Source organism: Epargyreus clarus, unplaced genomic scaffold (genome assembly GCF_041222505.1).
Source record: "Epargyreus clarus isolate Ecla_fem2 unplaced genomic scaffold, WU_Ecla_fem_2.2 ptg000009l, whole genome shotgun sequence".
Taxonomy (NCBI): Eukaryota; Metazoa; Arthropoda; class Insecta; order Lepidoptera; family Hesperiidae; genus Epargyreus; species Epargyreus clarus.
Window position 1 is genome coordinate 15,186,225 of NW_027332217.1, and position 15,051 is coordinate 15,201,275.

The 15,051-nt window shown below is 38.3% G+C and overlaps 1 protein-coding gene across 1 annotated transcript; it reads left to right on the top strand.

The window, feature by feature from the left end:
* Nucleotides 1-10,209: 10,209 nt before the first annotated feature.
* Nucleotides 10,210-14,737, top strand: LOC140745068 (uncharacterized). The gene is made up of 2 exons (XM_073076836.1): nt 10,210-11,234; nt 14,638-14,737. Exons 1-2 carry the CDS (start codon nt 10,351-10,353, stop codon nt 14,651-14,653), a joined length of 900 nt encoding a protein of 299 aa, XP_072932937.1. The 5' UTR covers nt 10,210-10,350; the 3' UTR covers nt 14,654-14,737.
* The last annotated feature ends 314 nt before the right edge of the window (nt 14,738-15,051 follow it).

Here is a 15,051-nt window from a genome sequence, read left to right on the forward strand (position 1 = left end):
GCGTCTTGTAAAGCCACTTCAGACTGAATGATCCTACAATTTAGCATAGCATGTACTCGACATCTAATTGGATGGAATGAAGCCACTTGATGTGCAAATATAGTAGAATTTGTTACGTGTATGAAGTTTATTGAGGAATTTGCCGGTAAGGTATTTGAAACTTCATCTCAAGCTCCTTTGTAGCTCTTGCTCTTGCTCCTTGCTCCTTGCTCCTCCGTGATTTGATTATCACGTCTTTGGCACAAGCCGACAAAGGCTAACGAGATCTGTAAGTGCTGCGGATAACGAAAAGACGAAGCCAGAACTTCTATTCCCAGTCAACCAGTTTAAGATTATCTTCCACTTTATATTTCTCGGACTTTTACGAGAGTCTTAGTCTTATCTAGTGAAAGGTCTTAGGTTTGTTGAAATCTTGCTTTTTGACGGGTTAAGCCCGTTTATAGCCGTTTATAGCGTTTATAAAGTGTGTACACTTTGAAATTCTCAAGCATGGCCAATAGGAGACAAAATCATACTTTTTATACATTACTAGCTGACAAACGTTGTGTTGCCATATAAATAAAAAAATGTTAAGCGTGAACAACCCTAGGGGTATGAAAAATAGATAGTAGCCGATTCTCAGACCTAATGAATATGTATATAAAATTTGGTGAAAATCGGTAAAGCCGTTTCGGAGGAGTACGGCAACTAACATTGTGACACGAGAATTTTATATAAAAGATGTTAGATTTTAGAAGTATCTGTGTTGATATTAGATAAATAAGGGTTACCTTACCTCAATGAAACAACTGCTATTAGATGTTTAGTGACGCACACAACCTTTCCACCTCAGGGTACAAGCTTACTACCTCAATCACAAGACATGTGGCGCGACGCCCTTACACATAGTTTGATAGGCATCACTCTTATCTGCGCGGCTGTATTACGATACAAGGGGGAAATCTAAAAGGATACCCAGTGCCGTGGGAGCGACACAGGGTTATGTGGGACTCTTACCGCACTAAAACCTCCCCGGTGGCCGTCCTCGGCGCTGCGTAGAGGACTCCGGGATCTCCAACGGAACGCAACCGGAGTCCTCTTAGCGCGGTGCCCCGTCGGGCTCCGCCCAGGTGAGCTTGACGCTCGCCACACCGTCTGGTGGGCACGACGGTATGCAACACATACCGCCGTCCTCCCCGGGGTCGCTGGTCGGGTGGTTTGAACTCCCACTCTTGCCATCCGCAACTCCGGAAGCCCCCTTTTAGTCGCCTCTTACGACAGGCAGAGGATACCGTAGCCCTATTCATATACCGTAGTCCCGGAACTACAGGGACAGTATTACGATACCTTATAAACATGACAAGTTTGCTTTACTATATACTTTAGTAACAAAGTAGTCCACTACTTTCTTGTCTCCCACGGCACGCATCTGACACGCTGATGTCTGTAGATGTAAAGGAACCCTTAAAGGTGGTAGAGAACTTTGTACTTCTGCGGCACCATCGTTATTTACCTGCCTTATAATAACAGTTGAACGCTATTTTCTAGATAAAAGGTATAAAGAGGCACATATATAAGGCGCTCAATTTTAATTCATAAATGTAGCAATGCATTTGTCGCTTTAGATAAGTCTCCTCTATGTCCGATTTAAAGGGTGTAAGTAATACATACACTTCTACGAGGCATCACTTATGGGTGGTCGCGTTCTTATGGCCGACTCATGGTACACTTCAACCATATATTGGTTAAATACATATGTCCATAGCTGAGATCACTATAGTCCGATTCAGAATTAGGTGTCCAACATGTAAACAAAGAAATGTCATTGTCAAAATAGGATTACATGTATTGTAAACCTTAATTAATTAATAAGAAACTAAAACGTTAAGAAACTCAAGAAAAAAAAAATCAATAACTATACACAATTTAACAAATGCGCTATGAAAACGAGAAAACATTAGAAATCCACCACGATCACGAAAATGAATAACATCAATTACGAAACTTAAAAATGGCGGCACAAACAATGTTTTGATCCCGATTGTGTTACCATTATCACATTTTAATTTTCTACCCTAAACCATGTTTAATGCGTAAGAGCCATAAGTTTTGAAAAAGTAACAATAAAGAAATAGTCATATAAAGATCAAAGGCTCTTTCCAACATTATTAAACTCAATACAGGATGTTATCATACAGTTTGTACGTATCACGAATATCATTTCGTCGGTAATTAATGCTCGCATGCGGGGTGTTACACGCGTGTGGGTGTTATTAGAAATGGATAGGGATGGGAACGTATTAACGTGGCCAAAATAATTTAATTTTAGTTTTAATTTATCGTGTATGAACACTATCTGTAGATTGGGTTATGATAATAAAACCTATTATTGTCCTACTGCTGGGCAAGGGCTTAATCTCAGCGTGAGAAGGTTAAGACCATTGTACATCAAGCTGTCCTGTTTCTTTACAAGTTTTTCCTTCTAAGCAAGTGCTGATTAATTCCTAATTCGCATTAATTTGTTAAATAAGACATGTTTGACAAGGATTCGAACCTCGAACCTCGAGATTAAAGCCCTTTCAAACCACTAGACTAGGCTAGGCACTCTTTGTTTCAGTATAGCTTAAAAACAAAAATACAAAGCAATGCAATCTATTAACTGTTCTGGTATATCTAGTCTAGACTAAAGATTGGTATCGGATGCCTTTGTACCTCCAAAGACTAAGCTGAAATGTCTCGTGAATCAGCACGATAGTCATCTACACACTTTGTATTCAAACACACTTATAGTATATTCTAACAGATAACGCAAATTTAAAAAATAAATTTAAAAGCATATTTTTTTTCATCATCATCTTAATCATCAAACGATTGCCGTCCTACTGCTGGGCATGGGTCTCCTCTCAGAATGAGAAGGATAAGGTCATAGTCTACTGCGTTGGCCAAGTGCGAATTGGCAGACTTCATATACTTTTTATTTAAGAATTCTCAGGTGTGCAGTTTTCCTCACGATGTTTTCCTTCACCGTTTAAGCAAGTGATAATTAATTTTGAATATGCACATAACTTTGAAAAATCAAAGGTGCATCTAGGATTTGAACATCGGATCCCTAAATCAAGCGGCCGATTTACTTAACCACTGCATTTTTTAATTAACTAAGCCCACATTTCAATCAATCATTTCATTCATTCAAGCAATCCCTCCGAAAATTTAGAATAATAAACAACACCTCATAATACGAGTATAATAAAATCCGTCAAGCCGTTTGGGCTGCAAGGCATTCCAAAGAATGAGACATACATATCTACATATCTACATATGCTCAAACATTACCCTCCGCAGTCGAACATAATACAAATATTTTGAAATTTCAATCAATTCACGTAGAAAGTTAGAAACACGATATTGCGTAACCTAGCGTACCCTATTTTTCCGAACCCAATTTCAACGGTCTTCAATCTCTATTATAAAAATGGCGGATCGTACGAATTCAATGAAGCCGTTGAAGTGAGCTTCGTCGTTTATTCTAATTTAGGTTCAAATTGTTCCAACTCTAGATTGTTCTGGCTTCCAAGATTAAAATGTATATGGATATCCATGTAGGTTACTTGTTTTTCAAGGTGTAAGAAACCTTTGTAGTTTGACTACAGATGACGTCATACAATGAGTTTTGAGATAGCTGTTCCTTATTAATTTTATTTACTGCAGATATCTTTATGAAGTAAGCGCGAGGTTCTCTCTTTTTAGAGGCATATGCATAGCAACATATGAAGTTGGTAGAACCCTTTTTGATTCGACACCGGAGGCATCACTGCCACAACTACGCATTTTTGCTTATGTTATTAACATTGTTAAGCACATCTGTGTTCTGGTGTGAAGGATGTATTAAAGCAAACATATCCGAGGGGTTTTAACTTAATCCTCTGGGCAGTAACGCATCTATGACTCTGATCTTATTAGACAGAAATAGATGTAGTTTTGATGCCAACAGATTCGAACGACTCAGGTTTTAACAACCTTGTAAATTTCTGGTGTACAAATATAGGAATTGTATTGAACGGAAAATCTTTACTAAATTTCTTACTAATAAATATTATATTCAACCTGAAATAGATATTCAGAATATACTTTCATAACTTTAAACTTTTGAAAGGAAAACAGACATCTGTAACTTTTTCAATTATTCCTTATTTTATCTGAGAAGACATCTAATTTATAAAATACGTTTGATTTCTAGTAGACGGAAATCTAAAAGCTGTAGTTTCTTGGCTTCGAGGAGTCAGTGCTCCCGCATTAACCTCCCCCGACCCTAACATTCCTTATTCTCAGGTCAAATACTACCAAGACTGTATTAATAATCCTCCTCTGAACTGGCGATCAGATGTATATTTTTATCTAAGGGAATCTGAGAGTAGAACCCATCTGATATTGATCCCTTTCATACGTGATGATTTGTAAGTGACTCCGAATAGGACAGGATTCCAATTTACGGTTAAATACAGTGAAATTAGTGTATTTGAGGGCTAATTTGGAAGATGGACGCTATATCAGTATATATGTCTTATACACCTTTTAAAGCTGAATACTGCTTAGCACTACTTTAAGGCATGATCATTATTATGTGTTACGTTGAGAACTCAGCGAGCGATTCTCAATTGCTACGCACGGATGTATAACTGCAACAATCGTAGAATCAATAAATATAGTTCAAAAAACTAAAAAACACGCTTTTATGATAAAATCAACTAAAAAGTAAAAAATAATTTTCAATCTAGGAATCAATTAAGGAACAGTAAATTGTATAATTGTGAAAAAAGGGTGGAGTGCTCCACTTATAAATTTTCGAAAAGCACCGTGTTAAAAAATAGGATATTTGTTAATTTCATGGCGTAGATTTTATATACGGCTTATGTTGTGCTAGCGTAGAACTTGTACCAAAATCTTCCAGACAGACTAGCGATCGGTTCATACGGAGTTTGTGGGCGATGGATACGTAGTCGCGGTGACTACGTATCCACAATTACTGTGATCTAATGAGTGTTCAAACAAATCAGACATTTTGCTGTTATGCTATCCACGCGTAGATGCCCTTGAAAACTGCTTCGCGAGTTCTTAGCATTATCTGTACCATCAGTAGCTTATAAAACAAATACCTAGTTCAATATAAACAGGAATAGTTTTTTAAAAATAAAAACTAAGCAGACTTATCACCATCGGAGACATCGTACCAATACATCTTCAGGTGTCGTTGTAATAAAGTGCGTCTATTCATCATTATTGGAAACTAATCTTTCAAAGGGTTGAAGGGTCCATCGATCTTCGCGGAGTACCGAAACGCGATGCTATTTCGTAAACAGATTAAGTTCTGTCAGTTTACTTAGTATCGGGATTTTTTGTGGTAAAAGTAGTGGAGGAACATTAAGCGCTTAGTGATAAGTGGTTTGCAGGTGGTAGAATACTTTGTGGTTAAATTCCGGCGGTACCACGGCCACACCTATTTCTACCTCTTAACAGCAGTGTTAAGTACTGCTGTGTCGTAGTTTGAAGGGTGTGATAAGGTAAACGTGCATTTCCGAGGCGTTCCAGCTTAGTCCTCAGGGGTAGCGGCGCATCTGTAGCCAACCGCACGTAGGAAATGGCAGTAGGCACTATACAATAAAAAAGTGGTTATTGCCGCCTATTGATGGTTTTATAAGATTGGAGTAGAAAACATGTATGCAGTCTTGTTTATACGTGGTTACTACTGCACATGGACATCTGTGACGTAATCCATATAGAACGGATTCTATTGGAGCGATTGCAGTTGTGTTAAGATCGCCTTATATGCCTGTCAGCGGTATTTACATTCTACACCCTTCCACCGAAAAGCAGAACTACTCCACCCTAGACATAAACTGTAACCAACTGTATATAAATCAGGATTTTTCATCGAAAGCCACAGGTGCATCGCTACTTCTGAGGGCTGAGATAGAATGCCTGGAGAATGAAAAGTACATTGCTGTTGTTAGACAGACATACATAGATTCGATAAAGTGTTTACCAACAAATAATAGCAAATAATCATAAAGTGCTTCCTTATATTAGATTCAAACGCTAACTATCATCTTAGTTTCCTAATATTTTTTTGGGAACCATACATAAATAAAAGGGATCCCTTATTCCCTCGGAAAGTACAAGAAATCCCTAAATTAATCAAGATTAGTCCGCGTAAAACTGCTAGTCCGCTCTGAATATAGAAATGAATCGCGTAATAGCAAATTGTATGACTATACCTACTTGCAACAACTTCAGAGCGGACTAGCAGTTTGGCGCGGCTATCAGTTAAAAACAAGGTATCACGTAAATTTTGGAGAAATGCTATGAAATAAAAATATATTTTTGTTGCTGACAAAATAAACATATATCTAGATAATCCTTCAGCATACGCCCGACAACCATGGGGCTTTCTCTATATTATTATTTACTCCCTCGTGGCCTATTTCAAAATAAAATGATAACAATACAGAACACATTTTAAACCCACCGGGTTCATTTGTCAGAACCGCGTTAGCAAACTTGTTTAATTAACATTTCCATAAATTGGATTAAGTTCAAATCGGATTGTACTCGTCGATATTAGGATGTGGTTCTACCGTAAGTGACTAGAGAGCGAATAATGTTTAGGGCAAAAATTTTAAATAAATGCCTTCGTTTGTATCCAAGTAGCAAAGTCACAAGTAGTAAATGATCCAGTACATTCCCGGACATATGGTACTAGATATTTCGAGTATATCTGTGAATGCACCGGATGATAAGCGGTTACTGCCGCTCATGAATATTTATAACCAATTCTTAATTATGTAACAAATACCGAATTATAAATCATGCTATCTACTGGCGACATATCCATCAAAATATTTATTCTATAATGTTCTTTCAGCTTCAGCAACAGTAGAGTCCGATTATTACATCGCAAACCATCCATGCATTCATCATGCTATCTTTTGAGGGCCAATACTTGCACATAAGCCTTTCGTTATTGTCATTTCAACCGGTCTCATGCCCTCAGAATACCACGGTATCTTGCTATCTTTAGAGCAACGACTATTTGATCGAGAGATGATCTGTGCTCTTTTTGCTTATATACAACCATGTATTGCTTTAAAAATGTAGGCAACCGGGTAACAAAATTATCAAATTACTTCAGTCCACAGTATTGTTAGTAGTTTATCGCTTACTCGCATGCAATAGTGAAAAGGCTCCAGCTGATTAGACTTCGTCAGTTCATTTGTAGCACCCACACACTGGGACGAACATGTTTTTCGAAACCGGGAACGAAATGAAATTGTCTTTGAAGTTTAAATTAATGTAGATTATATTATATCTCGTTACTTGTTCTTGTCTAATATTGTTCTGTGTAGGAAATAATTGTCTCGCTATGATACCTATGTTCGCACTCAGCACTTTTGAAGTCTTTTGGAAATCGATTGGTTGCATTTTTTTTCTAATGTATAAGTAGCAAACGAGCATGCAGACGTCCCAATAGTCAGTAGTCACTGCCACCCACGGGCATGTGTAATCAATCCTGCATAAGATCTGATCTTGAACTACGGATGCGTTGATACCTATGTGGACTAGTTAGAAGACCTTGGATAAGTATGTCTATTGTCTATTATACGTCCTTCCCTTAAACCAGAAAAGCGCTTAACAGTTTTGTCGTTAGACAGGAATTTAGAGTGATGGCATTACCTCCAGGCACGTATCCCAAATGTTCCTACCATCGTATTTTTTTTGAAAACCCCATGATTTTGGTTGATGGTAGTTTTTTTGAATTTATGGGGGAAAACATAGCAATAGCAAAACTTCGTACACTTTTACACCAGATGGTCTATAAAAGAACCTTGTAACTACAGTAAAACCTACATCTAGAACAATACAGAACCTCTATAGAGGAAGCTGGTAGCGTGCGCGGCACCGGAAACGTAGCGATGGTCTGATTGTGCTGTTTCCGTTATCGAGCTCTCCACCTGAAGGGAAGTTACGTAACGAAACCTTACACTGACGTAACAGTAGGCATGCAATTTTTTTTTACGTTATACATATAGCTAACGAGTTACCAGTCCACCTGATGGTAGAGGGCTACTGCCGCCCATGCACATCTGTATTAAGCACCAGTACCCTTCTCATGAGTTTTTACGTTTTGACAAATATGACTGTTTTGGTATTTGTTTACGTATTTGCCCATACAATTTCCAATCAGCGCCCCTAGCGGATGTATCAAAACTATAGTGACAGTAACGTAACATTAAATGTCTAAATTGACAAATAGGCGCTTTATGTTTTGTCTCTCTTTTTTGCAAACATGTGAAGCAGACAAAAAGACTTGAGCACTTACTTATTGTTACGTTTACTCAGTCTACTGAAGCAAACGGAACAGAATAATGGAATGAGTATACGTAACGTAAAATTGTGAGATGTTTTAAAAACATTGGTACAGGATCCCTAGTATAGTTTTCATCATTTATTAATAACAAGCTGATTTTTCGTGAGTAGCTTCGTTTCGACAAGACGCCCAACATTTTTCCTTACAGCAATGTTGGTAAATGGTAGCTTGATGGGGCAGCAAGGATAAAATATGTTGACCGGACGAATTCTAAAAATTTATTACTAACCAAATTTTTCTTTGTTAATTATCAAGATAATTATTTAAATAACGTGAAAAAATATTTGTCCTACAAAATATAAGGTTTTTATTAAGGCGTCCCCCCTCTCCAACATGTATCATAAACAAGGTCATGAAAAATAATTACTAACCAGCTGATTTTTTTTTTATTGGCTGTCTACCATTTACATAGTCTACCATGCACATTGTCCTACAAATTACATGGTATGTCATCTCGGACCTACACTTAAAAGTTGTAGTACTAATACTTAATGTAAAAATAATTAGTATCAAGCTGAGTGTTCCAGAATAGCTTCGTTTCAATGAGACGCCCAACAAATTCTCGTACGAAAGTTCTCGATTGTGGTTTATAACTAAAATAATAGGGATGAAATATTTTGATTTGACGAATCAAAAAAAAATATTACTAACCGAATTTTTTTTTATTAATTATCGAGACAATTATCTAAATAACGTGAAAAAATATTTGTCCTACAAAATATAAGGTTTTTTTTAAGGCGTCCCCCCTCTCCAACATGTATCATAAACAAGGTCATGAAAAATAATTACTAACCAGCAGATTTTTTTTTATTAGCTGTCTAACATTTACACAGCTTACTACCCACATTGTCCTACAAATTGCGAAGTACGTTATTCCAGTCCGCCAGTTTTATAGTTTATTTATATTATATTATAGTTAAATTACAAATCTTGTAGGATTAATAAAAGTTACCCTTTTTTTTGTAGGACATTGTTTTATTTAGATAAAAATTATATTATCCTATCACGTGATACCTTTGTCCTACAGTTACTAATAAAAAAAATAATCCTGCGGAATTAACATCTTTTCAGCGTAGGTCCGAGATGACATACCATGCAATTTTTAGGACAATGTGCATGGTAGACTATGTAGATGGTAGACAGCCAATAAAAAAAAAATCAGCTGGTTAGTAATTATTTTTCATGACCTTGTTTATGATACATGTTGGAGAGGGGGGACGCCTTAATAAAAACCTTATATTTTGTAGGACAAATATTTTTTCACGTTATTTAAATAATTATCTTGATAATTAACAAAGAAAAATTTGGTTAGTAATAAATTTTTAGAATTCGTCCGGTCAACATATTTTATCCTTGCTGCCCCATCAAGCTACCATTTACCAACATTGCTGTAAGGAAAAATGTTGGGCGTCTTGTCGAAACGAAGCTACTCACGAAAAATCAGCTTGTTATTAATAAATGATGAAAACTATACTAGGGATCCTGTACTACATGGCAAGGGTACAGATAACATAACAGTTTTTTATGTTATGCTACCTGATGGAAAGTAGTCAACATCGCCTATGACCATTCGCAACACAGAGGAGTTACCAATGCATCACCGGCTTTGAAGGAGAGCTTTTTTGAAGAGCTCCATTCATAGCGCTGCAGGAATACCTACGTAAATAAGTCTTACGTGAGGTCGCCACATGCAAGATGCAGGCGGATTTCCATGGTAAGAAAGATGTTACAAATACTTGTGTTCTTGTTAAAAACCTTATTTAGGAGGAAACATTCAAACTTTCCTTTAACTTTTGTCCTCTTGATGTGTACGTTATGTATCTCTGTACGCGGCATCTTGACGTTCAGTAATAAACTAGCATTCGTGTGAGCAGTGCAGTGTGTTTCATTCAAATATACCTCACTGGCGACGACGTAGTTGTACCCGCGTTTAAAAAATAAAAATTGCAATGGCTTTTCTAGGAAATTTAACGATATTTGATCATAAAACTGGCGAATGGTCAATATTCAAAGGCAGATTATCGCAATTTATCAAGATAAATAAAGTCGAAGAGGATAATAAATGCGGAATTCTTCTTACGCATCTAAGCGACGAGACGTACCGTTTACTGCGTAATCTCGCATATCCAGAAGAGTTGGACTCGCAAAGCTACACGAATCTTGTGAAATTACTCGACGGCCACTTCAGACAGAAACAGGCCTCCTTTGTGGACAAAGCAAATTTTCACGGGGCGATGAGAGGGTCAGGCGAAACTTTGGGCGAATGGGTGGCGCGATTAAGAGGTCTTGCAAGCTACTGCGACTTTGGTGCTGCTTTAGAAACCAATCTACGGGACCGTTTTGTCCTCGGCCTGGGCCCGGGTCCCGAGCGCGACAAGTTATTCGAACAGAACCCGGCGACGCTTACATTGTCGAGGGCTATAGAATTGGCGGAGCAAGTGGCTTGTGTAAAGGAGGCGAAGGTGATGTTTTCTAATAATGAAGTTGGTGTGGTTAAGGAAGAGCCAATATTTCGTGCTGGATTCCAAGGTCAACCGAGCCGCGGTGGATTAGCAAGGCGGTTCGACAGCGGCGGGAGCAGCGTTGACATTGCGGGGCGCCGTGATCAGCTGGGTAACGGTGCCCGGTGCTCAGTATGTGGATTGAAGAACCATAATAGTGAAAAGTGCCGCTATAAGGAATATAGGTGTCAAAGATGTGGTGTAAAAGGGCATTTAAAGAAGGTGTGCGGTAATGTGGTAAAGCGTTCGTATATTAACCACATCGCCACGGATCCAGACGGCGAGGTGACAACGGACAAACCGTGCGAGGAATGTCAAAATTTTAATTTAAGGTATGTGTCGAATAGGCCTTTCGAAATAGAATTAATGTTAGGACATAATAAAATTACTATGGAAATTGATTCTGGTTCTGGTAGTAACGTCATTTCAGATAGGTTATACAAAGATAAATTTTCTAACTTGCCTTTAAAGTATTGTAATTTAAAAATGTGTTTATATAACGGGCATAAAATCACCCCCTTAGGTTATTTCATCGTAGAAGCTACTTACAATAATATTAAGAAATTTTTAAAAATATTTGTTGTTAAAGATGGGGGACCGCCATTACTAGGGAGGGATTTCATGTCCGCCTTTGATTTAATTATTACAACTGGTAATTATTCTTTGTCTAATGTTACGGAAATCAATACCATATTAGAAAACTATCCCGATTTGTGGCGTGATGAATTGGGGTCTTTTAATAAATTTAAAATTACACTGCAATTAAAGCAAAATTCGGTTCCAAAGTTTTTTAAAGCACGAACTGTACCCTTTGCCCTAAAAGATAAGGTTGAAAAGGAGCTAGATAGGCTAGTAGGCTTAGGTATTTTAATTCCTGTTAATTACTCTGTATACGCTACCCCTATAGTGCCAGTATTGAAAGATAACGGTCAAGTGAAAATTGCAGGAGATTTTTCTGTCACCTTAAATAAAGACCTTCTGATTGAGAAATACCCCTTGCCTCGAATTGAAGAGGTCTTTGCCAAAATTGGAGGGGGCGAACGATATAGTAAAATAGATTTAAAAAATGCTTACAATCAATTTATTTTAGATGAACCCTCGCAGGATCTTACTACGATAAATACTCATAAGGGTTTGTTTAAATATACAAGATTAGTATATGGGTTGGCTAACGCCCCAGCAATATTTCAAAAATCTATGGAAACACTTCTCTCAGGGATAGAAGGGGTAAGCGTTTGGCTCGATGATATATGTATAACGGGACCAGATAAATTATCTCACATTAAAAGATTAGAGGAAGTTCTTAATCGATTAAACGAAGCTGGGTTACGTTTGCAGAGGGAAAAGTGCGATTTTTTTCAGGAAAGCGTAAGGTACTTAGGATACATTATAAGTAAGACGGGCTTGAAGACTTGTCCCGAAAAAGTTCAAGCGATACTTGAAGCACCCGAGCCCCGCAACGTTATTGAAGTAAAGAGGTTCTTAGGTGTAGTTAATTATTATAGGAGTTTTATTCCTAACGCATCATCCGTATTGAGCCCTCTTCACGAATTATTGCGAAACAATGCATCGTGGGAGTGGGGCGAAAGACAGCGGCGTAGCATAGCAGCTATTCGTCGTGAATTGGCATCAGAGCGTGTGCTCGCGCATTTCGAGCCCGACGCGCAGTTAGTTCTAGCGGTAGACGCGGGTCCCGGCGGTCTCGGGGCCGTGTTATCGCAACGAGACGATGAAGGGCGCGATCGCCCTCTAGCTTATGCCTCTCGTTCACTCTCGGCCAGTGAACGGAATTACAGTCAGATTCAAAAGGAGGCGACCGCGATCATATTCGGGGTGAGGCGTTTTCACCAATATCTTTATGGCCGTAAAGATCCGTTTATATTAAAAACAGACCACAGACCCTTAGTGTCTATATTTAATACTAAGACGGGGATACCGGTTACTACCGCACTTAGACTTCAGCGATACGCAATTATTTTATCCGCTTATAATTACGTTGTGCATTATGTACCTAGCGATGACAATTGCGTAGCAGACTATTTTTCTCGCGCGCCGATAGAATGCACACGTGCGTCGGATAGCATCGAAGATAATTTAGATACCTACTACGTTCTTAAATTTATGAGTGAAGTGGCCCCGGCGACTACAATTACTGACATAGAACGAATAACCCAAAACGATAATGTACTAAAGACGGTCATAAAATATATGTGTCGTGGTTGGCCCCGTAAAATTAATTGTAAATCGATATTACCATATTTTCAATGTAAATCAGATTTACAGTACGAAAACGGCTGCTTATTTAGGGGTCATAGAATAGTTATTCCGGAGGCTTTGAGAAAAAAAATGCTACATGAATTACACGATTCTCATTTAGGTATTATAAAAAGTAAGTGTAACGCGCGAAGCAGAATGTGGTGGCCGGGCATCGATATCGATATTGAAAGATGGATAGGTTCTTGTTCTACTTGTGTGAGCGTTCGCACAGCGCCGCCGCGTGAGCCGCCCGCGCCGTGGCCCGCCGCGACCGCGCCGTGGCAGCGCGTTCACATAGATTATATGACGGTGGGGCAAAGGGTATTTTTGGTGGTTATCGACTCATATACAAAATGGTTGGAATGCTTGCACATGCATAATGGCACATCTAGTAAGGCTTTAGTGTCACGATTAAAAATTATTTTTTCTATTTTTGGGATACCAGAAGTTCTAGTGTCCGACAATGACGTAAAAATTAACTCTATTGAATTTAAAAATTTCTGTGCCTGTAACGGTATTAAATATATGACGTCTCCTATTTATCACCCGCCGAGCAACGGTCAAGCTGAAAACGCTGTCCGGATATGTAAGAAAATGTTAAAATGTATTTTAAAAGATACTTTATCATTAAATCAAATGAATGAAGAGTTGTTAGGATATTTATTTAATTATAGAAATACCGTGCATTGTACCACAGGTGAAACACCTGCCAAGTTAATGTTTGGACGAATGCTCCGCTCACGTCTCGATTTAATTTTACCATCTAATAAAATTACAAATAACTTACCAATATCAGGAAACAGGAAATTTGAATCTGGCAATGTTGTTTGGATCCGTTGGTACAGTGGACGGAAGGAAACTTGGAAATTAGGTTCAATAAGTGAAAAGATAGGAAATAGAATGTATAAAATCTTTATAAAAGACTTGGATGTTTATATTATTAGACATGTCGATCAGATATTGAAATATACGGGTTATAATTTACATTGTAACGTAAAAGATATTAATAGTGACGTGCCTCATCAGTTCCATTCTCCGCCGGCGTATGATACAGATTTAAGTCCTCCAGCGACACCAAATGAAGTTCCGTCAGCCTTAATTAATGAGACTACTGCCGAGCATACCACGGAAACTGGAATTAGTGAGGCACCGTCGGCATCATTGGCTGAAAATGCTCCAGATTGTGATGATGGAGAAGAATGGGGTGACTGTGAGGGTGCAGAAAACGAGCCGAAAACCTGTGCGACCGCGGACACACAGACACGGGAGTCTTTACCGTCCTTGACATCATGCATTCCAAGGGAGCCAACTTCTAGTACTAACAACCGCGCTGATATCTCACCAGCACCGTCACCGTCACTTACACGTGTCAAGCGGCCCCGGAAGCCGGTAGATTATAAAAAATATTTTAAGTAATGTAGCTGTTAGTTAACGTGTACAATTTATTGTTATTCAAATAAGTTATCATTTTGTCACCAGGTACCAAACAAATTAAGTGTGGAGGAATGATGTGTACGTTATGTATCTCTGTACGCGGCATCTTGACGTTCAGTAATAAACTAGCATTCGTGTGAGCAGTGCAGTGTGTTTCATTCAAATATACCTCACCTCTTCTTTCTATAATGAGGCGGCAAACAAGCATCCAGTCCACATGATAGTGAGTGGCTACTGCCGCCCATGGACATCTGCAATGAACCTAAGATAAGATCAGAGTCCTACTACAGGTCAACCACAGATGCATTGTTATTCCATAGGACGAAGCTGACATGCATCGGAAAAGTATTTCTTTCTTACCGCACCCTTCAATGCGGAATACAGAAATATTTCGAACTATTGTAATTGTAATGACATAAACTTTTGTATTAAAAGAATTTGATCTAGTCTTAATGATGT